Below are 21706 nucleotides of genomic sequence, written 5' to 3'. Positions count from 1 at the left end.
GCCCAGTTAGTGCCAGTGTTGCCATAGGGCTTGGTAGGATTTTTTTGTTAATAGCTCAGTGATGTGTTTTAAAAGCAATACACACGTAAACAGGAATTGAGCTGCAGGTCATGCTGTCTGGCGGAAGAATGAACTGACGGCACAAACTCCCATGGTAGTATACTAAATGCACTGTATGTCTACTGGTGTGATCTAATGTAATGGCGAGTGACACTGTGTGGTGTAAGGCTGTATATCCCACGCTGTTACAACACTGGTTATAAAACCTACAGCAGCTCTGACACCTTGTGGCCCCATAGAATACATCAGCCAGTTTGATTGTTAAGATATCTGAGTGAGGTACAGGCTCTTCTATTATTCAATGACATGACATTGAGGTGATCTACGTCACTAGACAGCATACGGCAGTTTGTTTTGTTTTCCACAATGTTCCTAAGCCATGTGACCTATTCACCGTTGGGTAAGGGTTGACATTATCACAACAATGACACGGCTTGTCTCCGACACAACGACACGGATTGTCCTTCAATTATGACTTCATGTGGGCTTGTGAATGGAGAAAGAGGAGGAGTCTCTCCTACTTTCACTCATATCTCTCTCCAGCCACGGGGCCCGATCTATCTATGATTTGTGGAGATAGCAGACGGACCGTCCTGAATACTGTGAACCTAATGCGTGCTGCGTCCACCTACTCTCCTGTGTGGGAGCAACTGGGGTCAATCTGTTGAATACTTTTTCCACAGAACATTCTGGAAGGTGTATCCTAGACGGGATTAACCATATTTCAGGGCCACCACAGTAAGGTAAGACATTTTTATTTCACATATGTTCATCAGCCTTATAACAGTATAATTTAGGAACAATCCACTTAATTGTACTGGGAACAGTCCATGCACAGTTGCCGTGCAACAATGTTGAATAGGGATGTCTGAGAGACATTCTGAAACAAAAACAAACTGCCTAATGTGGTGCAGCGGGGTAAAGCACAGACATCTAAACTATTTAATTGGTTGATGTATAAGGTGTCATTAATAATCAAGATGTTATTGACGTAGCGAAATGAAGAGCGGCTTCTGACTAATATGACTTCCTGAAATGAAGGCACGGACATTTATTGAAATGACTTCTGTACTGAAATGACTGAAACGACTTCTGTACTTCTGTCCCGTAGATACTGACCATGGGAGATTGCATCTCAGTCCGTGCTCTGCTAATGCTTCTGGCCCTAGTCAGCTATCTAATTGCACTGACATTCAACATATTGGCTCTATTTGGGCCCTGGACAGGTGAATTCTTACAGTCCATTTCAAGTCAATGACATCTGTATGAAATATACTGTAATATTTTGTAACCTGTGTGTTTGTACATGCAGGTGCTTTCATGCAAACCACACAGTATGTACTAAGCAAGTCCACAACGCACCTAACCCCAGATAGATGGGTACTCTTTCTATGGGATGTCCTTAACATCTGGTTGATCGGCATGTTCATCTATCTGATACACAATCTCCGTAGAAGGTAAGATACTGTACATTAAAGCTAAACTCTCGTTGACACCAAAACACTCATTTAAACATGGGTCTTTCAGACATTTTGGTAATTTGCCTTCCCAAAACCTGGCTGGAATTCAATCAACTTTGCACTGGATATTAGCCTGGTCCCAGATCTGTTCCTGCTATCTTGCTAACATCCTTGTCACTCATTGTCAAGCCAAAAAGGACAATTCTATAATGAGTTGGCAAGAGAGTAAAAACAGACTGGCATTCAGTCTAACTGACGTGACATAAGAAAATAAATCACTGGTCTGTATTTATTGTGAGACAAAACAAAGTGTATTTTTTAAAGTTCAGAAAGTGTGATTTTTACTGTCCTGGCTAGGGTTGCAGAATTTCCCCAAATTCCCTGGTTTTCCAGAATGTGTGCTTATTCCCTCCCAATTACGTGAATCTTCCAACCGGGGTTTCTGGAAAACCAGGACACTTAGGAAAAGTTAGTGGAATTTTGCAACCCTAGTCCTGGCCCTGATGATGATGATGCTGTTATTAATTATAATGATGATGATGATGATGGTCCTGTTCCTTAGGGAAGCTTATACATGGATGTACACCACTCCTGCTGTCCTGCCCTATGGATTCTACTTGTCCTGGATCGTAAATAGCATGTTGAATATGGCATGGTTATTTCTGTACGACAAAGAGTAAGTGTTTATATATTTAGGTGTATTTACTGTACGATAATATAAAACATTTGGTTCTATTTCAAATACTCGTTTCGATGTCTCACTATGGCATACGCCTGGGTGTGTCCACAAGCTCGAAGTAACCGCCAACTGGTCTTTCTCACCTCTCCTTCTTGTGGAATCTTCAAAAAGTTCTCCTCGTCAAGACTAGATTTCTGGTTTCCTACCAAACCGTTGTCAGGTCGAACCATGAGGTTAACACTGCTGAACATAGGACTTCAGCTTCTGACAATAGTGTTGAGTACTGAACGAAAAGGTTTTGCTTTGAGTAGAATTCTTTTTTTTTCTTGTCAGTCTCCGTTTAGCTAGCACCACACGGCTAGCTATCGAGATTTGGTTAGCCATCGACGCAAGGCTTTAGCTAACTTGGCTAACTAGCTGCAATCTGCAGTTGAAACAATTACAAATCATGGTCCCCGCCACTGTTTCTTTATTTTCTTTCTTTTTAATTTTTTTTAGTTGAAGTCGGACGTTTACATGAACTTAGTTAGGTTGGAGTCATTAAAACTCGTTTTTCAACCACTCCACAAATTTCTTGTAAACAAACTACAGTTTTGGCAAGTTGGTTCAGACATCTACTTTGTGCATGAGACAAGTAATTTTCCCAACAATTATTTACAGATTATTTCACTTATAAATCACTGTATCACAATTCCAGTTGGTCAGAATTTTACATACACTAAGTTGACTGTGCTTGGAAAATTCCAGAAAATGATGTCATGATGTCATTTCAAGGCCTACCTTCAAACTCAGTGCCTCTTTGCTTGACATCATGAGAAATCAGCCAAGTGCTCAGAAAACAATTGTGGTCCTCCACAAGTCTGGTTCATCCTTGGGAGCAATTTCTAAATGCCTGAAGGTACCACGTTCATCTGTACAAACAGTAGTACACAAGTAAAAGCACCAGGGGACAACGCAGCCATCATACCGCTCAGGAAGGAGATGCGTTCTGTCTCCTAGAGATGAATGTACTTTGGTGCGAAAAGTGCAAAACAATCCCAGAACAACAGCAAAAGACCGTGTGAAGATGCTTTGTACAATGGAATGGTTCAAAAATAAACATATCCAGGTGTTAGAATGGCCAAGTCAAAGTCTGAAATGTGGCAAAAGGTCGCAAAGTTCAAGGGGGCCGAATACTTTCGCAAGGCACTGTATCTATATCCACAGTAAAACGAGTCCTATATACACAGAACCTGAAAGGCCGCTCAGCAAGGAAGAAGCCACTGCTTCAAAACCGCCATAAACTGCACATGGGGACAAAGAGCCTACTTTTTGGAGAAATGTCCTCTGGTCTGATGAAACTAAAATATAACTGTTTGGCCATAAAGTCCATCAATATGTTTGGAGGAAAAAGGGGGAGGTTTGTAAGCTGAAGAACACCATCCCAACCATGAAGCACAGGGGTGGCAGCATCATGTTGTGGGGGTGCTTTGCTGCAGGAGGGACTGGTGCACTTCACAAAATAGATGGAAAAATGAGGTAGTAAAATAATGTGTATATATTGAAACAACATCTCAAGACATCAGGAAGTTAAAGCTTGGTCGCAAATGTGTCTTCCAAATGGACAATGACCACAAGCATACTTCCAAAGTTGAGGCAAAATGGCTTAAGGACAACAAAGTCAAGGTATTAGAGTGACCATCACAAAGCCCTGACCTCAATACTATAGAAAATGTGTGGGCAGAACTGAAACAGTGTGTGCGAGCAAGGAGGCCTACAAACCTGACTCAGTTACACCAGCTCTGTCAGGAGGAATGGACCAAAATTCACCCAACGTATTGTGTGAAGCTTGTGGAAGGCTACCCAAAACGTTTGACCCAAGTTAAACAATTTGAAGACAATGCTACCAAATTCTAATTGAGTGTATGTAAACTTCTGACTCACTGGAAATGTGATGAAAGAAATACAAGCTGAAATAAATCATTCTCTCTACTCTTATTCTGACATTTCACATTCTTAAAATAAAGTGGTGATTCTAGCTGACCTAAAACAGGGATTTTGTGGCTAGGATTAAATGTCAGGAATTGAGTCTTCTCCTGAGCAGTGATAGGTTAAGTGTGCCTTGAATTCTAAATTAATCACTGACAGGTTCACCAGCAAAGCACCCCCGCACCATCACACCTCCTCCTCCATGATTCATGGTGGGAACCACACATGCAGAGATTGCTCGTGTTTCTTGGCCCAAACAAGACTCTTCTAATTGGTGTCCTTTAGTAATGGTTTCTTTGCAGCATTTATTTGGGCTGCAATTTCTGAGGCTGGTAAACTAATGAACATATCCTCTGCAGCAGAGCTAACTCTGTGTCTTCCTTTCCTGTGGCTGTCCTCATGAGAGCCAGTTTCATCATAGTGCAACTGCATCATAGGGTTTTTGCAACTGCACTTGAAGAAACTCAAAGTTCTTGAAATTCTCCAGATTGACTGACCTTCATGTCTTAAAGTAATGATGGACTCTCGTTTCTCTTTGCTTATTTGAGCTGTTCTTGCCATCACATGGACTTGGTATTTTACCAAATAGGACTATCTTCTGTATACCACCCCTACCTTGTCACAACTGAAACACATTAAGAAGGAAATCAATTCCATGAATTAACTCTTAACAAAGCACACCTGTTAATTGCAATGCATTCCAGGTGACTACCTCATGAAGCTGGTTGAGAGAATGCCAAGAGTGTGCAAAGCTGTCATCAAGGCAAAGGGTAGCTACTTTGGAAAATCTCAAATATGAAATATTTTTTTATTTGTTTTTGGTTACTACATGAATCCATGTGTTAATTCATAGTTTTGATGTCTTCACTATTATTCTACAACCTAGAAAGTAGTAAAAATAAAGGTAAACCCTTGAATGAGTAGTTGTTTCAACTTTTGACTGGTACTCTATATAAATATATACAGTGCATTTGGAAAGTATACTAGAAATTGAGCTCAGATGTTCCATTGTTTCCATTGATAATCCTTGAGATGTTTCAACAACTTGATTGAAGTCCACCTGTGGTAAGTTCAATTGATTGGACATGATTTGGAAAGGCACACACCTATCTATAGCAGGTCCCACAGTTGACAGTGCATGTCAGAGCAAAGACCAAGTCATGAGTTCGAAGGAATTGTCTGTAGAGCTGCGAGACAGGATTGTGTCGAGGCACAGATCTGGGGAATGGTACCAAAAATTGTCTGCAGCATTGAAGGTCCCCAAGAACACAGTTGTCTCCATTCTTGAATGGAATAAGTTAGGAACCACCAAGACTCTTCCTAGAGCTGGCAGTCCGACCAAACTGAGCAATCGGGGGAGAAGGGTCTTGGTCAGGGTGGTGACCGAGAACCTGAAATTCACTCTGACAAAACTCCAGAGGAAGAGAACCTTCCAGAAGGACAACCATCTCTGCAGCACTCAACCAATCTAGCCTTTATGGTAGAGTGGCCAGACGGAAGCCACTCCTCAGTAAAAGGCACATGACAGCTCACTTGGCGTTAGCCAAAAGGCACCTAAAGACTCTCAGACCATGAGAAAGAAGATTCTCTGTGGTTAAACCAAGATTGAACTCTTTGGACTGAATGCCAAGCATCACGTCTGGAGGAAACCTGGCACCATCCCTACAGTGAAGCATGGTGGTGGAAATATCATGCTGTGGGGATGTTTTTCAGCAGCAAGGGACTGGGAGACTAGTTTTTTAAATCCATTTGCAAACATTTCGAAAAACCTGTTTTTGCTTAAAACTATTTAAACCATTTTAGAATAAGGCTGTAACTTAACAAAAATGTGGGGAAAGTCCAGGGGTCTAAATAATTTACTAATGCACTGTGTGTATATTTTTAATTATAATATACAGTTGACGTTGGAAGATTACATACACGGTAGTCAAATACATTTAAATCAGTTTTTTACAATTCCTGACATTTAATCCTAGTACAATTTCCCTGTCTTAGGTCAGTTAGGATCACCACTTTATTTAAAGAATGTGAAATGTCAGAATAATTGTAGAGAGAATGATTTATTTCAGCTTTTATTTCTGTCATCACATTCCCAGTGGGTCAGAAGTTTACATACAGTACATTCAATTAGTATTTGGTAGCATTGTCTTTAAATTGTTTAACTTGGGTCAAACGTTTTGGGTAGCCTTCCACAAGCTTCCCACAATAAGTTGGGTGAATTTTGGCCCATTCCCCCTGACAGGGCTGGTGTAACCGAGTCAGGTTGTAGGACTCGTTTTACTGTGGATATAGATACTTTTGTACCCGTTTCCTCCAGCATCTTCACAAAGTCCTTGGCTGTTGTTCTGAGATTGATTTGCACTTTTCGCACCAAAGTACATTCATGGGAAGGTGAAGGCAACTTGCTGTCACCAGGGTTTTTCATACCGCAAAGCCCCAGCAATGCAGCTGGCTGCAAACCCACAGTTCGGCTCTCCTAACAGAGGCAGACAGTTAGGACAGGTCCCAGACAGGTCCCAGACAGGTCCCTAACAGGTCCCACCAATATGACTCCCCAGGATGGGCAGCCAACAGTTCACTCCGTGTCCTGCCCTGCCTCTTCTCGGTGGAGTACAGACTTAACCCCCATAAAAATGGGGGAGAGGCCCATCTGTGCTCCTAGGACCATACCTCTCATGCAGCTGCTCCTTTCTATGCATCCGCTTACAGGAAGGCGAGTCCCCCCCCCCGTGCCACTGCTCTCCCCTCAGCGCTCTCACAAGCAACCAGCAACCGAGGCAGGAAGTCAACTTGTCAGTCACCACCGAGCACTGTCCCCAAACCAAAAAACAATCTATCAACTAGGGCAAATATCATACCCCCAAGACATCGTAACCTCTCACCATTACAATAACAGGGGAGGTTAGCGTTTACGGCGGGGTGTGATATGTGTGCGTCTGTAACTTTCTCACTCATCATTATTCACGATTCATTCAAGATTATCTGTACTCATGGTAGCATCCACTTTAATGTAGAAGTGTTTCAAAACATATTATATTCTTATTTACAATAAAAGTGACTCTAAAATGACACAATACATTATTTACCGTTTATATTGGGCACAAAATAATCTGAAACACAACCAAAACAAACAACAAATTTGACGATGTTGTCATGATGTCAGTCCATCATTTGTGCCTACAGATTGACCCAGGGTTTTCCAAGGTAACTCCGACATCATGCCTAAGGTCGGTGGCAATTACAATTGTCTCGCCTTGGAGCTTATGGCTGTCCACCCACCACCCTTCAATTCTACAGAAGAAGGGCACTGTATATTAGCATATAATAGTAAGGGTTAACAGCCCCTTGATGGCTTGAGCGGTCATTCCACCAGAGGTTTGGCTACCTCTTGGGCACTGTTCAAAGGCATCTCTTCAAAAGAGATTTGCTAGGCGGAATGTTGGGCCACCCTTCATATTTGTATGAGGTTTTTAGCCGACTGGACGTCACTGCACCTTCATTGGTGCGTACTGTCTTCAGTGTCGGAGCCTCTGAGGGGTAATGTTAGCACTACCCTGGCTTTGGAGAGCATGTCTGCGTGACTGGAGTTGGCCAAATCCCACAGTGAGACATCCAAACAAACATTTGAAATAGAACTTAAGGTTACTTGAGTAACCTCGGTTCTGTGAGAATATGAGTGAGATGTCTCACCAATTTTCCCTGCTCGCAAGAGTGCAAGGAAGAGAGGCATGCTTGAGAATTACCAATTGGCAGAGGAGTTGGTTCCTTTATGGAGGAGAGGGGCTCACCTCATTTGCTACTCGGCCTGTCTGTCTCCAACAGACGCTGTGCGTTTGTTTTGTTTGAGCTTTTTGGACATGCCCAGACATATCCCATATATCTCATATTCTCATAGAACCAGGGTTACGTAAGTAACCCTAGGTTTTGATGTTTTGAGTTTCTACATTGAATATAAGGAACTAACTTGTCTACTTCTCAAGACAAATTACGTTTTCTAGCTTCTGTGTGTGTCATAGAAAGATGGTGCCAACGCTCCTGATCACAGCATTACAGGCCATCTCAAATTGCGTGATTATCATGTTCTCCTGCTGCGGACTGGTCGTCTATGGAGCGTGGCTCCACAAATATCACAACAATGATCTCTGGCTCATTCGAATATTGGTACAATCATTTCAACTTTTTTCTATGATTCTCCAAGACCATTGCATTGCTTACAGTAACCTTCCACAAGTGTGCTTTTTGTTACAGACATGTGCCATTAGTTTATGGTGTCCATATTAGGACAACCTCAGTTTCAGAAGGACTGAAGCTGTCCTAATATGGACACCATATCTGTTAACTCTATTACAGGTGCAAAACGGAGTGGCTTTGTATGCAACATGGTGGGCTGTGGCTACCTTTTTACACTTGACCGTTGTTTTAGACCATCAAACCCCAATACCCAAGACAGACGCTGCCATAATGGTACTAGTGCTGCTCCAATTGGGACTCATAGGATGGTGAGAGTTTGTTCCTAACTTGTACCTAACCTCTCAATTCACCAAAGTGGTATTGAATCAATTAACCACATAGCTTAATAAACCATTTCTGCTTTGCCAGTAATATTTCCGTTGCAAATTGATGAACAGTACATTTGCTTGATATATATATATATATATATATAAGTATAAACTATGACATTGGCATGACAATGATACAATGGCCCTAAGGGGCAAATGTATAAGCTAATTTGCCGCTTAGGGACACTGTACATTCACCAGAACCCTTTCCTTCTATCCACTTGTTGTAAGCGTGAGACTTAAAAAATAAATAAAAAGTGTTCCTCCTTATTACTCTCTCAGGTTTGTCATAGAGAACTGGTACCTGGATAAGCACGTGCGCTACATCCTCACAGTGTACCCTGTGGTGATCCTGGTGTTGGCAGCGAGTGTGGCCAATCCAGCCACGCCCGGTACCCACATAGACATCATGTCTGGTAGGTCCTATGTCCCGAATGACTCCTAAAGTGACACCTACAGGAAGAGAACACCTCTAGGGCATTTATATTATTAGTAGATTCCCATAGGTCTTGTACAAGCACATCATCCTTAACTGCAACTGATAAGCTGTTATATTTACTATATGTAAGTATAATGAGAACGGGTTATAGTTTATGCTATTGGCAATGTTTACACTATCTTCACCAGTGTCACTGTTATGTGTGTATCACTATCGGCAGTCACTGCGGTGACTTTTCCACGATTCTTATGTCTACCATACCTGACGCATCATCTCTTTTCCAGCCGTCATCTTGGCCATAACCAGTGTCATATTTATTGTACGCATCATCATGGTGTTATGGAAGCACAAGCATCAACCACTTTACGGAGAAGAGGAGCTCAGGTCACCGGTGGACATTGCCAGGACACAGAAGCTCATCTTCATGTGAGGGGAGACAGCTGCTGTGGATATATGTAGGACCCTGTTGTTTTCCTTAACATTTAATGGCTAAGACCGATGTGACCAAATCCTCCCTATGTCCACAGCACATGTCGATGGAGATTTGGTACTTCGCTGCTGGCTTTCCACGTGATGGGTGGGGCCTCTGCACTAGCCAATGCTAATGTCTTTCTCAGCTAATGAAATCATATCAATTACTGTGTGTCAAAACAACGAACAGAAATGCTCTCATGCTGTCAACACTAAAGCGATATTAATATGATCATGTTTTTATTGTTTTGTCCATCTTTTAGTACCACCACATTGTTTTTAAACCCTATTCTTGTCTACCTTTGTGTTTCTACCTTCTCTTTGAACTTCTTTGGTCCTAGGGATTCCCACAGTGAAAAAGCTGAAATTCACTACATTCCTTCAACAGAAATGGTTTGGGAAATGAATATCCAACTAGTCAGTGACAACTGTGTGGAGTTTGGAATAACTATAGCTTAATGTAGTATCGCAGGCACTGTGTCCTGGGATTTCCTATGATCTTCTATGTAGAATAATCCCTTACCTTCTAACGACTCTTGTGTAGCTTGTGAGTGGCATAGAGCAAAACAGATATGCGCGTTATAGTGGGGTCTTAATAGTTTGTAGCTCATTCGGACTTTACAGACATTTTTGTGAGAAGGGTCATTGTCTGGATCCGCCCTTGTCACACAAACACTGCTCTAGTTCAACCCTGTCAATCAGGCTAATGGTTGGTATCACCGATGCAGAAGAAATAGACAAATCCAATGCAAAACTCCAGAAGTCTGTAGCTCAAACACACACAATATTTAAGAGGGGTTGGAAGCACTAAATCACGCCGGGGTGACTGTTGGAATCAAAGCTGTGCTATATTGTAAAACACTTTGGACTGCGCTTGTGTATGGGCATAAACAAATAAAGGTTTTTATTATACTTATTATTAATGAACTCATCTGTAAATAGTATTGTGATTTAATGATGCCAAAAACAACAGTTTACCACTGTGCAATAGTAGTGTAACTTAGTGGTTAGACACTTTTGGGAAATTGCAGCCACACACCCACATATAGTAGTGCCCTAGCGAGTGTCATATTGCTCTGGCGATTCTATAGCGGTGATCTGTGAGGCTGCCAGTTGGCTCTTGGATAGGCTGAGCTCATTATGGATGGAATAGGAGTGTGTGTGTGTGTCTGTCACAGGCTTTCTACTCAGACACAGTTTCAGTAAAGGCATCCGAGGGTACACGCACACAATAAACCTATTATACTGCAGTAAACCATGATAATCTGACAAACAGTGCCATTATCAAAAGTCCAACGCATCAGATCCCAGATTTTGTGTGTGTGTGTGTGTGTGTGTGTGTGTGTGTGTGTGTGTGTGTGTGTGTGTGTGTGTGTGTGTGTGTGTGTGTGTGTGTGTGTGTGTGGTTATAAAAGAGTGTGCTGTATAAGCGGAGTTATAGCTGATGGCTTGACAGTGAGCATCTACCAGTCCCGTGTGTCTATGTATGCCGGTTAGCAGGCAATCTGGATAAACAAGTACAGTATGGTTCGGTAATGGTATGGCTACTGGATGTAATGATAAGATTATACTGCCACCTGGTGGAAAGGGAAGTTGATGGTTCAAAGTAATAAATATGGCTGACTAGACACACACGCCTGATACTTGTGGAAAACCTCTCGGCCCCTGTTTATTCCAAATGAAAAGCAAAGATATCTCTACCTTCCAAATGGTGTGTTGAAGGTGGTGAGGTGTCATGATTCATCTGTGAGAGGTATTTGCTAGTAACCATGCGCCCAAGAGATGTTCCACAATAATCAAGCGTGTGCATCCATTCAGCCATCTTTATTATTCTTAACCATCAACTTCCTGTTTCGCCAGATGACAGTTTAATCATATCATTACACTAATGACTATTTCACTCAATATGACCTTACTGGTAAAAGATGTCTCCTACGGGGACGTTTTAAATACATACTGTACAGTATGTCACTAAAAGGATCCCTTTGATGAGAAGTTTTTCTAACAACTTGTTATACACCGAGTGTAACGGTTATACACCGAGTGTACAAAACATTAGGAATACCTGATCTTTCCAAGACATAGACTGACCAGCTGAAAGCAGGTGAAGGCTATGATCCCTTATTGATGTCACCTGTTAAATCCCCTTCAATCAGTGTCGATGAAAGGGAGGAGACAGGTTAAAAAATAATTTTTCAATTGAGACATGGATTGTTTATGTGTGCCATTCTGTGGGTGAATAGGCAAGACAAAAGATTTATAGTGCCTTTGAACGGGGTATGGTATTAGGTGCCAGGCTTTGAGTGTGTCAAGAATTGGAACGCTGCTCGGTTTTTCACTCTCAACAGTTTACCGTGTGTATCAAGAATTGTGGTATGACTTTATGCAATGATAGACCTTTGGCCTACCACTCGTTTTAAATGCCGTATGTTATCAGCCCAGCTCTGGATAGAACACCGATGATTGTATTTTGATCTCCTTGTCTGCATATCACCAACTACATTAAATAAGCAAATTAGTTGTTAAAAGCACTTTCCAGAAACTTCTGAAAGGAAACTTTGAAAACTGGAAGTGATGTTACTGCTCATACGGATGTATTTCCCATCTTACTGATATACAGTGTCCAAATTAGGACAACTTTAGGAGTTGTTTCGGTCTGAGGCTGTCCTAATATGAACATTATACTACGGTGTCCATATTAGTACAATCTCAGTGTCAGCAGGTGGCTGTGCTAATGTGGACACTGTAGTATGTGGATTATACTCCTGAGATCTGTTAAGGACCACGTTGGGTAATGTCTCATGTTGGGTAATGAGTCCTTTTCTCTGAAGGTGACCATGTACTGCTGGGCAGACTACACCTGTATCATGCTCCGGATGTGGAACACTGGCTCATACACTCTCTCTTTACTGTGTTCTAGAGGTATCTCTCTCTCTCTCTCTCACACACACACACACACACACACACTCTAAACTGTTTTCCAGATGTAGTCTAACACATCCATCTATCTATCTTCAGAGGCAATTCCCATCTGTCACAGTTTTAGTATGTGGAGAGGAGGGGGAATAATAGAAATGCCAAATATGTTTGGTTACTCATGCAGCCCTGCACACATGAATGCCTAAGTGATGAAAATTAAATGATGAGGCTGTACATGATGTGTGATTTATATCACTCAGTTGTGATTGATGTTGTCTCCGCATGAAGGAATGTGTTTGGTCCAGTCTCCTGCAACCCTGAAATGCAACATCCGTCATTCTATCTGATCTGGAACCTGATCAACGTAGCAAAGATCACTTGGCTGTTTCTCTCAGACAGGCAGTAAGTGATTTGGTGTTTTTTTACATTTAAATGGGAAGTTCAGTATTGTAAAACGGAATGTTTGATGTTTCCTCATCCTGAACGTAGTCTGTGGGCCTGGAGAAACTCAAATCCATGGTTCAGTGTTATTTAAACAGACAAATCAAACTTCAGCTAGCTTTGATAGTTGCTGTTTAAAGAAAACCGAACCGTGGATTACAGTTTCTGTTGGCCAATAGAGACCTTTCAGATTGAGGAACCATCTAACATTGTTTTCAAATATTAATCTACACCTTCAAGATACACATTTTGGGATTAAAAAATATGACGAAAGAAATGCGGTGGGCTTTTGTGCAAAACCAAGTAAGCCAATACAAAAATGATGGATCATCCTTTTTGTTTTAACCTTGACCTTCTACCATCCCTGCTTTCTAAATGGGATATGCCAGTTCACAGCTTCCACATGTTGTATGTCTTCTTTCGAAACCTGCACTGCCACAGCACCTTGCTGGCCATCAACAACCCTAAAGAACCCTGGTGGACCTGCTATCTAGTGAATTCAAGATATAATCTACAGTTGAAGTCGGAAGTTTACATACACTTAGCTTGGAGTCATTAAAACTCTTTTTTCAACCACTCCACACATTTCTTGTAAACAAACTATAGGTTTGGCAAGTCAGTTAGGACATCTACTTTGTGCATGACACAAGTAATTTTTCCAACAATTGTTTACAGACAGATTATTTCACTTATAATTCACTATATCTCAATTCCAGTGGGTCAGAAGTTTACATACACTAAGTTGACTGTGCCTTTAAACAGCTTGAAAAATTCCAGAAAATTATGTCATGGCTTTAGAAGCTTCTGATATGCTAATTGACATCATTTGAGTCAATTGGAGGTGTACCTGTGGATGTATTTCAAGGCCTACCTTCAAGCTCAGTGCCTCTTTGCTTGACATCATGGGAAAATCCAAAGAAATCAGCCAAGACCTCAGAACAAAAATTGTAGACCTCAACAAGTCTGGTTCATCCTTGGAAGCAATTTCCAAATGCCTGAAGGTACCACATTCATCTGTACAAACAATAGTACGCAAGTATAAACACCATGGGACCATGCAGACCTGAAATTTGCTCAGCGACAAAAAAAATCTGAGACATTGGTCACATACAGTTGAAGTCGGAAGTTTACATACACCTTCGCCAAATACATCAACTCAGTTTTTCACAATTCTTGACATTTAATCCTAGTAAAAATGTAAGTCTTGCCATAGATTTTCAAGCAGATTTAAGTCAAAACTGTAACACGGCGACTCAGGAACATTCACAGTCTCCTTGGTAAGCAACTGCAGTGTAGATTTGGCCTTGTGTTTTATGTTCTTGTCCTGCTGAAAGGTGAATTAATCTCCCAGTGTCTGGTGGAAAGCAGACTGAACCAGATGTTCCACTAGGACTTTGCCTGTACTTAGCTTAGTGAAAACCAACACAGTGAAAACATGTACTTAATTGTTTGAAAACTGCATGTTTTACTTCATATTATGAGGCATGTATTTCTCTGCTGTTGTCAATTCAATGTTTAGGCTATTCCACATTGGTTCAACATCATTTAATTGAAAAGATGTGGAAACAACGTTGACTCAACCAGTGTGTACCTAGTGGGAAGGCACAATCCTACCCTCTTAGAAGAAAGGTTTGCAAAAGGGTACTTTGAGAGGGAATAGGGTTCTACCACAGAACCGTTTTGATCTGAAGAACACCTTTTGGAAGACAAGGGTTCATTGATGATTATTAGGAAGGCAAGAAGTGTTCTACATAGAACCATATATCTTCTTTCCCAGCATGCTCTATTGCCGAGTGATTTTCAGAATTGTCTGTTTTAATATCTGTGTTTTTGCATGTACATTGGTTGAATTGTATGCTACACAAAAGATACACATTTTTCTAAATTAATCCAATCTCTTAGTAGTCGGACTTACAGCAACCGTTAGTCTCAGTATTCAATCTTCCCTACCCTTGGCAGTCATTCTGAATGCAGGTTGTGGTTGATAAAATATGCCACTTGTTGGATATCTTATCTCTGGCTGGATTCCAATAGGAATTAAACATCACTTTGCAATTCAGCACAATGTGGCTTGCAGGCCTGATGTGACCTTTAAACCAATTGTGTCCTTACAGCACTGTGTTAGGGCATAACTAGGCACTCCAAGAAAGGCCTTATTAAATGTCATAAATTATTTCATTTTAAAGGATAATATGGCTGGTGGAACCATTCAGAGGGTACTAGGAAGAACCACCCAAAGATAAACGGGTTCTCGGTAGAACCCTTCTTGGAGGGTTCTAATCAGAACTCTTCAGAGGGTTCTAAGTAGAACCATATATAGGGGTTTCTATGAAGAACCCTTCATAAAGGGTTCTAGGGAGAAACCTCTGCAAAGGGTTCTACCTGCACCAAAAAGGGTTCCCCTATGGGGGCAAACTGAAGAACCCTATATGGTTCTACCCAGAACCATTTTTTCTAAGAGTGTAGTCATATTAACAACTCATCCAAATTGCATTTTGCACATTTTTGAAAATGTAACATTGCATCCCTATTAGGCCTACATTTGGTTGAGAATCATTGTTGGACAGTCATTTTCAAACCTTGTCTTTGATCTGAAACTGAGACTGGACCATTCAAGAACACTCAACACCATTTGGAATGCCATTCTGGTGTCGTTGGCATTAAAATGTGTGTAATTGTCCAATACAACTCTATCCCGGGGTTAGGTATTCAGAAGAATGCAGGGTTTCCTCTAACTTTTTACCTGGGCTTTGCTCCTTTCATGTATTTATTTGGATTCTGACAGTGACAACTATACCTGATGCTGCCACCACATACTTGAAAATATCGATAATTAACAACATTGCTTCACTTAAACTTACTGGCCTGTATGGCAAAGTGAAAAGAAGAAAAACTGTGTTTAAAAAAAATCCAATACATAGACGCAAGACAACACAGCAAAATGTCCCTTTTTGGCCTGAATTAAAAGCTACAGGTTTGGGTCAAATTCAATACAAAACCACACAGAGTGAAATCCTTTGTATTTTCAAATATTGCGGTGGTAGCATCATGTTATACAATTACACACATTGTTATGCCAAAGACACACCAGATTTATTCTTACCAATTTGTTCCTGTTGATTAATTGGAGTGGAACGTTAGCAAAAACAGGTTCTGTTTTTCAGGCTCTCAGAGGTTGTGAGAGGAAACTTTCCAAACAATTGATTTGCTTTGTTTCACACTGGGATACCATCACAATCTGATGTCTTAAGCTACATCCCGAGGATCATACATGTATGATGCACCTCATAGTCCTCACCAACAGAGACCAGCATCTCCATGACATTGTTCAGCTCTAAAATAAAGGGTGAAGTAGTAGTCTGTTTCTCCAGAAGGGGGAGTAGTGAACTCATTATGATGCTAAGCGTTCAGTTGTCCCACTCTCCCGTAGAGGTCCTCTGTCATTCGATGCACTCTCCCTTCTGCGTCATGATAATGTGGTGAAGGACGTCGCCAAAGCATTAGTCCGTCACGCTTTAACAGTTCCAATACACGATGTCCCCAAAGACGAGTCCGATCAAACGCCAATGTGTCGTCAGGAGCCCGTTGAAGTAGAGAGAACACATAAATAGATAACAGAGACAATTCAACTGTCCTTAAACCTTTACTCACCAGAACAAGACCGGTGACCTTCTGTAGCAATTCACTTCCATTCCATGTATGTTTGATACATATGTTACTGCTTTGGTCAATGGGTTGAACATAAATGAAATCCACTTTCTCTTGCTTTTGCTTTGTCATTCATTTTAATATTTTTGGTCAGCAGTTGTATTTTGTTTGTGGAAATATGACCTTAGACGGAATGTGCACTGAATAAATATGAACATTTACAATAAGCTTTCTGTCTCTCTGGAATGGATTTATACACTACAATAACATAATTGTGTTGAAATATTGTGACCTTAATGTATTTCAATACTGTGGTCTGTCAATATAGAGACAGCACATGTTTTTATCTCTATGGGTTTGACAGATTGCTATCAATGTTCTCACGTAATTAGTTGGCCTATAGCATACAGTATGTGCTGTACAATGAGATTGCAAGTTCGTTCAATAGTGTACCTCAACATTACTACATGCAAGGTCATGAGCGTATGCCCATGTTTTCTCCCCTATTCTCCTTGAAAAGCTCCTATCTGTCCATACACTGCCACAGTTGAGCCCACCATGTAGAAAATGAAACATTTATTGACGTATCGACTCTGGCTCTTATTTTCAATTGCTTTGATTGTGATTCACGTTAAACACCGAAGGTTATAAAATCCATTTACCAACCACTTTATTGTAAAACAACCACAGTGCTTTGGCCAATTGATAAATGTCAGTTGATATGAAGTGTTTTATTGCCGGGGGATAGGGCATCCTAAATGGTCTCTTTAATCTTATTGGAAGTGTGCTCCTCATACACATGGCTGTTCACTCATCTGTCTGGCTACCGTACTGGCACAGCCAAATCCCATCTGATGGGAAACACTAGGGAATATGGACCAATTGAAAGAAGAAATGGAAGCATTTTACAGACTAAAGGCCTTGTAATTGTTCTTATTCTCCCAAGGCTTTTACCTGAGAGAAATGAAGGCATATATGTGGATTTGCATTCTCAATTAAAGTAATTATAATAACTATACAGAGAAAAGAGATTTGGAAGTAAAAAAGTTGAACACAATGCCAAGTTGTCCTCCCACTCCTGTACTCCTACTCTTGAGAGTACAGCTAAATTAGCTTGTTGGATGTACATGACTGCGGTGACAGCAGGCTTGAATAAACATTGAAGATGGCTGTCAGTTATTTCACTTGTAACATTTTAATGAATAGTCTTCAACGTTGACTAAAACATGAACATTTAATTGGGGCATGTTCCAAGAGCTAGGCGCCGACAACAGATTGGATTAGAAACAAATGTACATACTTGTTCAGATGGCGCTGGGTGTTTTCATATCTACAGTATAAAGGTCTGTTTCTCATAGCAACAAACATTATTTTCATTATTGTGGTCTGTCTGAATAACATTGACAAATAAAATATGACTGCCATCCTACACCTCAACCCACAGCCAAGAACATACTTTCCCCAGAGTAATATATTCTCACCACAACAACCTAAAGTAGGTTTGAGTTCTGGGAAATCAGACAAGACACTTTTCTGTATCTTTGGAAGCCTATAAAGACGAGGTTAACTGAATTATTTGTAAAAATGTTTGAATTTATTTCCTCAATCTCGCCTTTTCATTCAACTGTTTACCACAGATGTAGTAGGCTACACTCATTCACCAAGGAGAAAATGGGATTTGATATAGCACAAAAAAACTGAGTATAATACAAAAGTCAAGAAGATGGTTACCCAGGGATACAATGGTGTATTGAACCAGAAGATTCAGCAGAAGATTCACAGAAGAAAAATGACAATAGGAATAAATGGGTTTTGCCCTTGCTGGTAATCGATTTGAGAACAGTTTTGGTTTTTCGTCTCATTGACAGCAGCAGGGGGGGACACAATTTCAGACAAATCTCTGACATAACAATTTACAGACATACCGTAGACATACTATAAACAAATTATAGACACACATACATTCAATTACATACAGAACGATACAAATCAATCATATGTACCACCACATGAAATCCTAATAACAATCCTATTCCTTAGTAACATGTTAGTCAACCAACCTTTTAAACTCTCCCAAAGAAACAAGATCCTGAACTTTCAAACTGGTCTGGAGAGAATTCCAAGACTACAGAGCTGAGTAAATAAAACACGTTTTGCCATGATGCGTTCAGATTTTTGGAACTCTTGAACTCTTGAAGAAGAGACTAAGGAAAAAAACGTCTTTTTTTTTACAGAAGTTTGGGTATGACGGCCAATAGTTTGTGTGTAAATTGAATTATCATTTCTTTCTGCCATCATTTCTATGAAAGTTACCAGGAATAGACAGCATCTAAGGGAAACCATGTACTTGATATAATGTACACTACCGTTCAAAAGTTTGGGGTCACATTTCCTTGTTTTTGAAAGAAAAGCTATTTTTTTGTCCCATTGATCAGAAATACAGTCTTGTAAATGACTATTGTAGCTGGAAACTGTAGATATTTTTATGGAATACCTACATAGGCATGTGTTCTTTTGCACATCTTAATCTTTTATTGGTCAGTCTAGCTTTTTCTTTGCAACTCTGCCTAGAAGGCCAACATCCTGGAGTCACCTCTTCACATGGTTTTTTTAACCTTTATTTAACCAGGCAAGTCAGTTAAGAACAAATTCTTATTTTTAATGACGGCCTAGGAACAGTGGGTTAACTGCCTGTTCAGGGGCAGAACGACAGATTTGTACCTTGTCAGCTCAGGGGTTTGAACTTGCAACCTTCCGGTTAGTAGTCCAACACTCTAACCACTAGGCTACCCTGCCGCCCCATCTGAGGTTAAGACTGTGGTTTTGCAGGTACGATTTAATGAAGCTGCCAGTTGAGGCAAGATGGCGTAGCAGTCGGACGTCTTGTCGTGTCGTGTCCCTTGTATATATCGTATATATCGTTTTTTTTAACATATTTTTCTTCGCATATCTTTTAAAACATTTTGCTAAACCTCAACTTCTAAATACTCTCCTGCAACCCGCCTCACCCAATGTAGCTATTTTTCTCTAAAGTACTTATATTTACTTCGGATCCCCTCAACTGAAGCTAGCCAGCTAACTACCAGGTATCAGTCAACAAACCATTGCTAGCGGTCTTCAGCTAACCGGTCATCAGCTAACCTTTAGCTCGGAAAGCTCTCGCCAGTTCGAACAACGCGACTCTAACCAGAGCATAACAGACCTATATATATATATTTTTTATCCCCGGATTCCCACCGTAAACGGAACATTTTCAGCTGGATCTTCACAACTAGCTAACTAGCTAACCGCAACCCCGGATGATTACTCCTGGCTAGCGTTTCCACCCACTTAGCTTGAAGCTAGCCCGGCCAGAGCTCCTGTGCTACCACCGAAGCATACTCCTGGGCTACAATATCTGGACCCACGACCAGTCTATCGATGTCACCGCATGAAGAGGCATAAACAGACTCACCCCATCGCGACGCCCCCCAAAGGCTAACTTTCTAGCCCTTGCTATCTCCTTGCTTGCTAATTCGGCCTGCTAACTGCTAGCTTGTTTAGCCCCGGTCCGCTAACTGCTACCTTGTTTAGCCCCGGCCTACTAACTGTTAGCTTGTTAGCACAGGCCTGCTAACCGTCTGAATTGCCGCGTCCCAAACACTCACTGGACCCATATTTACTTTCAATCTCTTTTCGATTTTTAATTTGTTTATACCTTCCGGTAACCTGCCTCACCAAATGTGATACGGAATCGCTATTATTTTTAATTTTTAGAACACACTCAAGAACCTCCAGAAGCTAACCAGCTAACTAGCTACAAGCTATTTAGTCATTGTTAGCCACTGCTAGCGGCTTTTACCTTACCTGGATAATACTCGCCAGTCCAGCTTCCCTGCCCCATCCACCGCTGCCCCCTGGACACTGATCACTTGGCTACAAAGCTGATGCATGCTGGACTGTCCATTAAGCACGGTACTCCATTCTGCTTGTTTATGTTTTATCTGTCGGCCCCAGCTGCACTCAGGCTCTGTGTGTAGTTAATCCGACCCTCCCTGCCTAGTCATCGCCATTTTACCTGCTGTTGTTGTGCTAGCTGATTAGCTGTTGTTGTCTCACCTACTGTTTTAGCTACTGTTTTAGCTAGCTCTCCCAATTCAACACCTGTGATTACTGTATGCCTCGCTGTATGTCTCTCTCAAATGTCAATATGCCTTGTATACTGTTGTTCAGGTTAGTTATCATTGTTTTAGTTTACAATGGAGCCCCTAGTTCCACTCTTCATACCCCTGATACCTCCTTTGTCCCACCTCCCACACATGCGGTGACCTCACCCATTACAACCAGCATGTCCAGAGATACAACCTCTCTCATCATCACCCAGTGCCTGGGTTTACCTCCGCTGTACCCGCACCCCACCATACCCCTGTCTGCGCATTATGCCCTGAATATATTCTACCATGCCCAGAAATCTGCTCCTTTTATCCTCTGTCCCCAACGCTCTAGGCGACCAGTTTTGATAGCCTTTAGCTGCACCCTCATTCTACTCCTCCTCTGTTCCGCGGGTGATGTGGAGGTAAACCCAGGCCCTGCATGTCCCCAGGCACCCTCATTTGTTGACTTCTGTGATCGAAAAAGCCTTGGTTTCATGCATGTCAACATCAGAAGCCTCCTCCCTAAGTTTGTTTTACTCACTGCTTTAGCACACTCTGCTAACCTTGATGTCCTTGCCGTGTCTGAATCCTGGCTCAGGAAGGCCACCAAAAATTCTGAGATTGCCATACCCAGCTATAACATTTTCCGTCAAGATAGAACTGCCAAAGGGGGAGAAGTTGCAGTTTACTGCAGAGAGAGCTTGCAAAGTAATGTCATACTTTCCAGGTCCATACCCAAACAGTTTGAACTACTAATTTTGAAAATTACTCTCTCCAGAAATAAGTCTCTCACTGTTGCCGCCTTCTACCGACCCCCCTCAGCTCCCAGCTGTGCCCTGGACACCATTTGTGAATTGATCGCCCCCCATCTAGCTTCAGAGTTTGTTCTGTTAGGTGACCTAAACTGGGATATGCTTAACACCTCGGCA

At 41.3% G+C, this 21706-nt stretch overlaps 1 protein-coding gene across 2 annotated transcripts; it reads left to right on the top strand.

Moving 5' to 3' along the window:
- The first annotated feature begins 601 nt into the window (after positions 1-601).
- Positions 602-10548, top strand: LOC112228001. 2 transcript variants are annotated; one of them, XM_024393095.2, is made up of 8 exons: positions 602-803; positions 1172-1286; positions 1373-1517; positions 2083-2196; positions 8166-8328; positions 8518-8666; positions 9009-9142; positions 9450-10548. In XM_024393095.2, the coding sequence occupies exons 2-8, from the start codon at positions 1181-1183 to the stop codon at positions 9593-9595; spliced, it is 957 nt and encodes a 318-aa protein (XP_024248863.1). In that variant the 5' UTR covers positions 602-803; positions 1172-1180; the 3' UTR covers positions 9596-10548. The 2 variants fall into 2 exon arrangements, with proteins under 2 accessions (XP_024248863.1, XP_024248864.1); XM_024393096.2 differs by having other exon boundaries at positions 603-803; positions 8184-8328.
- Positions 10549-21706: the final 11158 nt, after the last annotated feature.

This window comes from Oncorhynchus tshawytscha, linkage group LG29 (genome assembly GCF_018296145.1).
Source record: "Oncorhynchus tshawytscha isolate Ot180627B linkage group LG29, Otsh_v2.0, whole genome shotgun sequence".
Lineage (NCBI taxonomy): Eukaryota > Metazoa > Chordata > Actinopteri > Salmoniformes > Salmonidae > Oncorhynchus > Oncorhynchus tshawytscha.
Note: the sequence above shows the minus strand (reverse complement) of the source record. Positions and strands in the feature narration are given on the sequence as shown.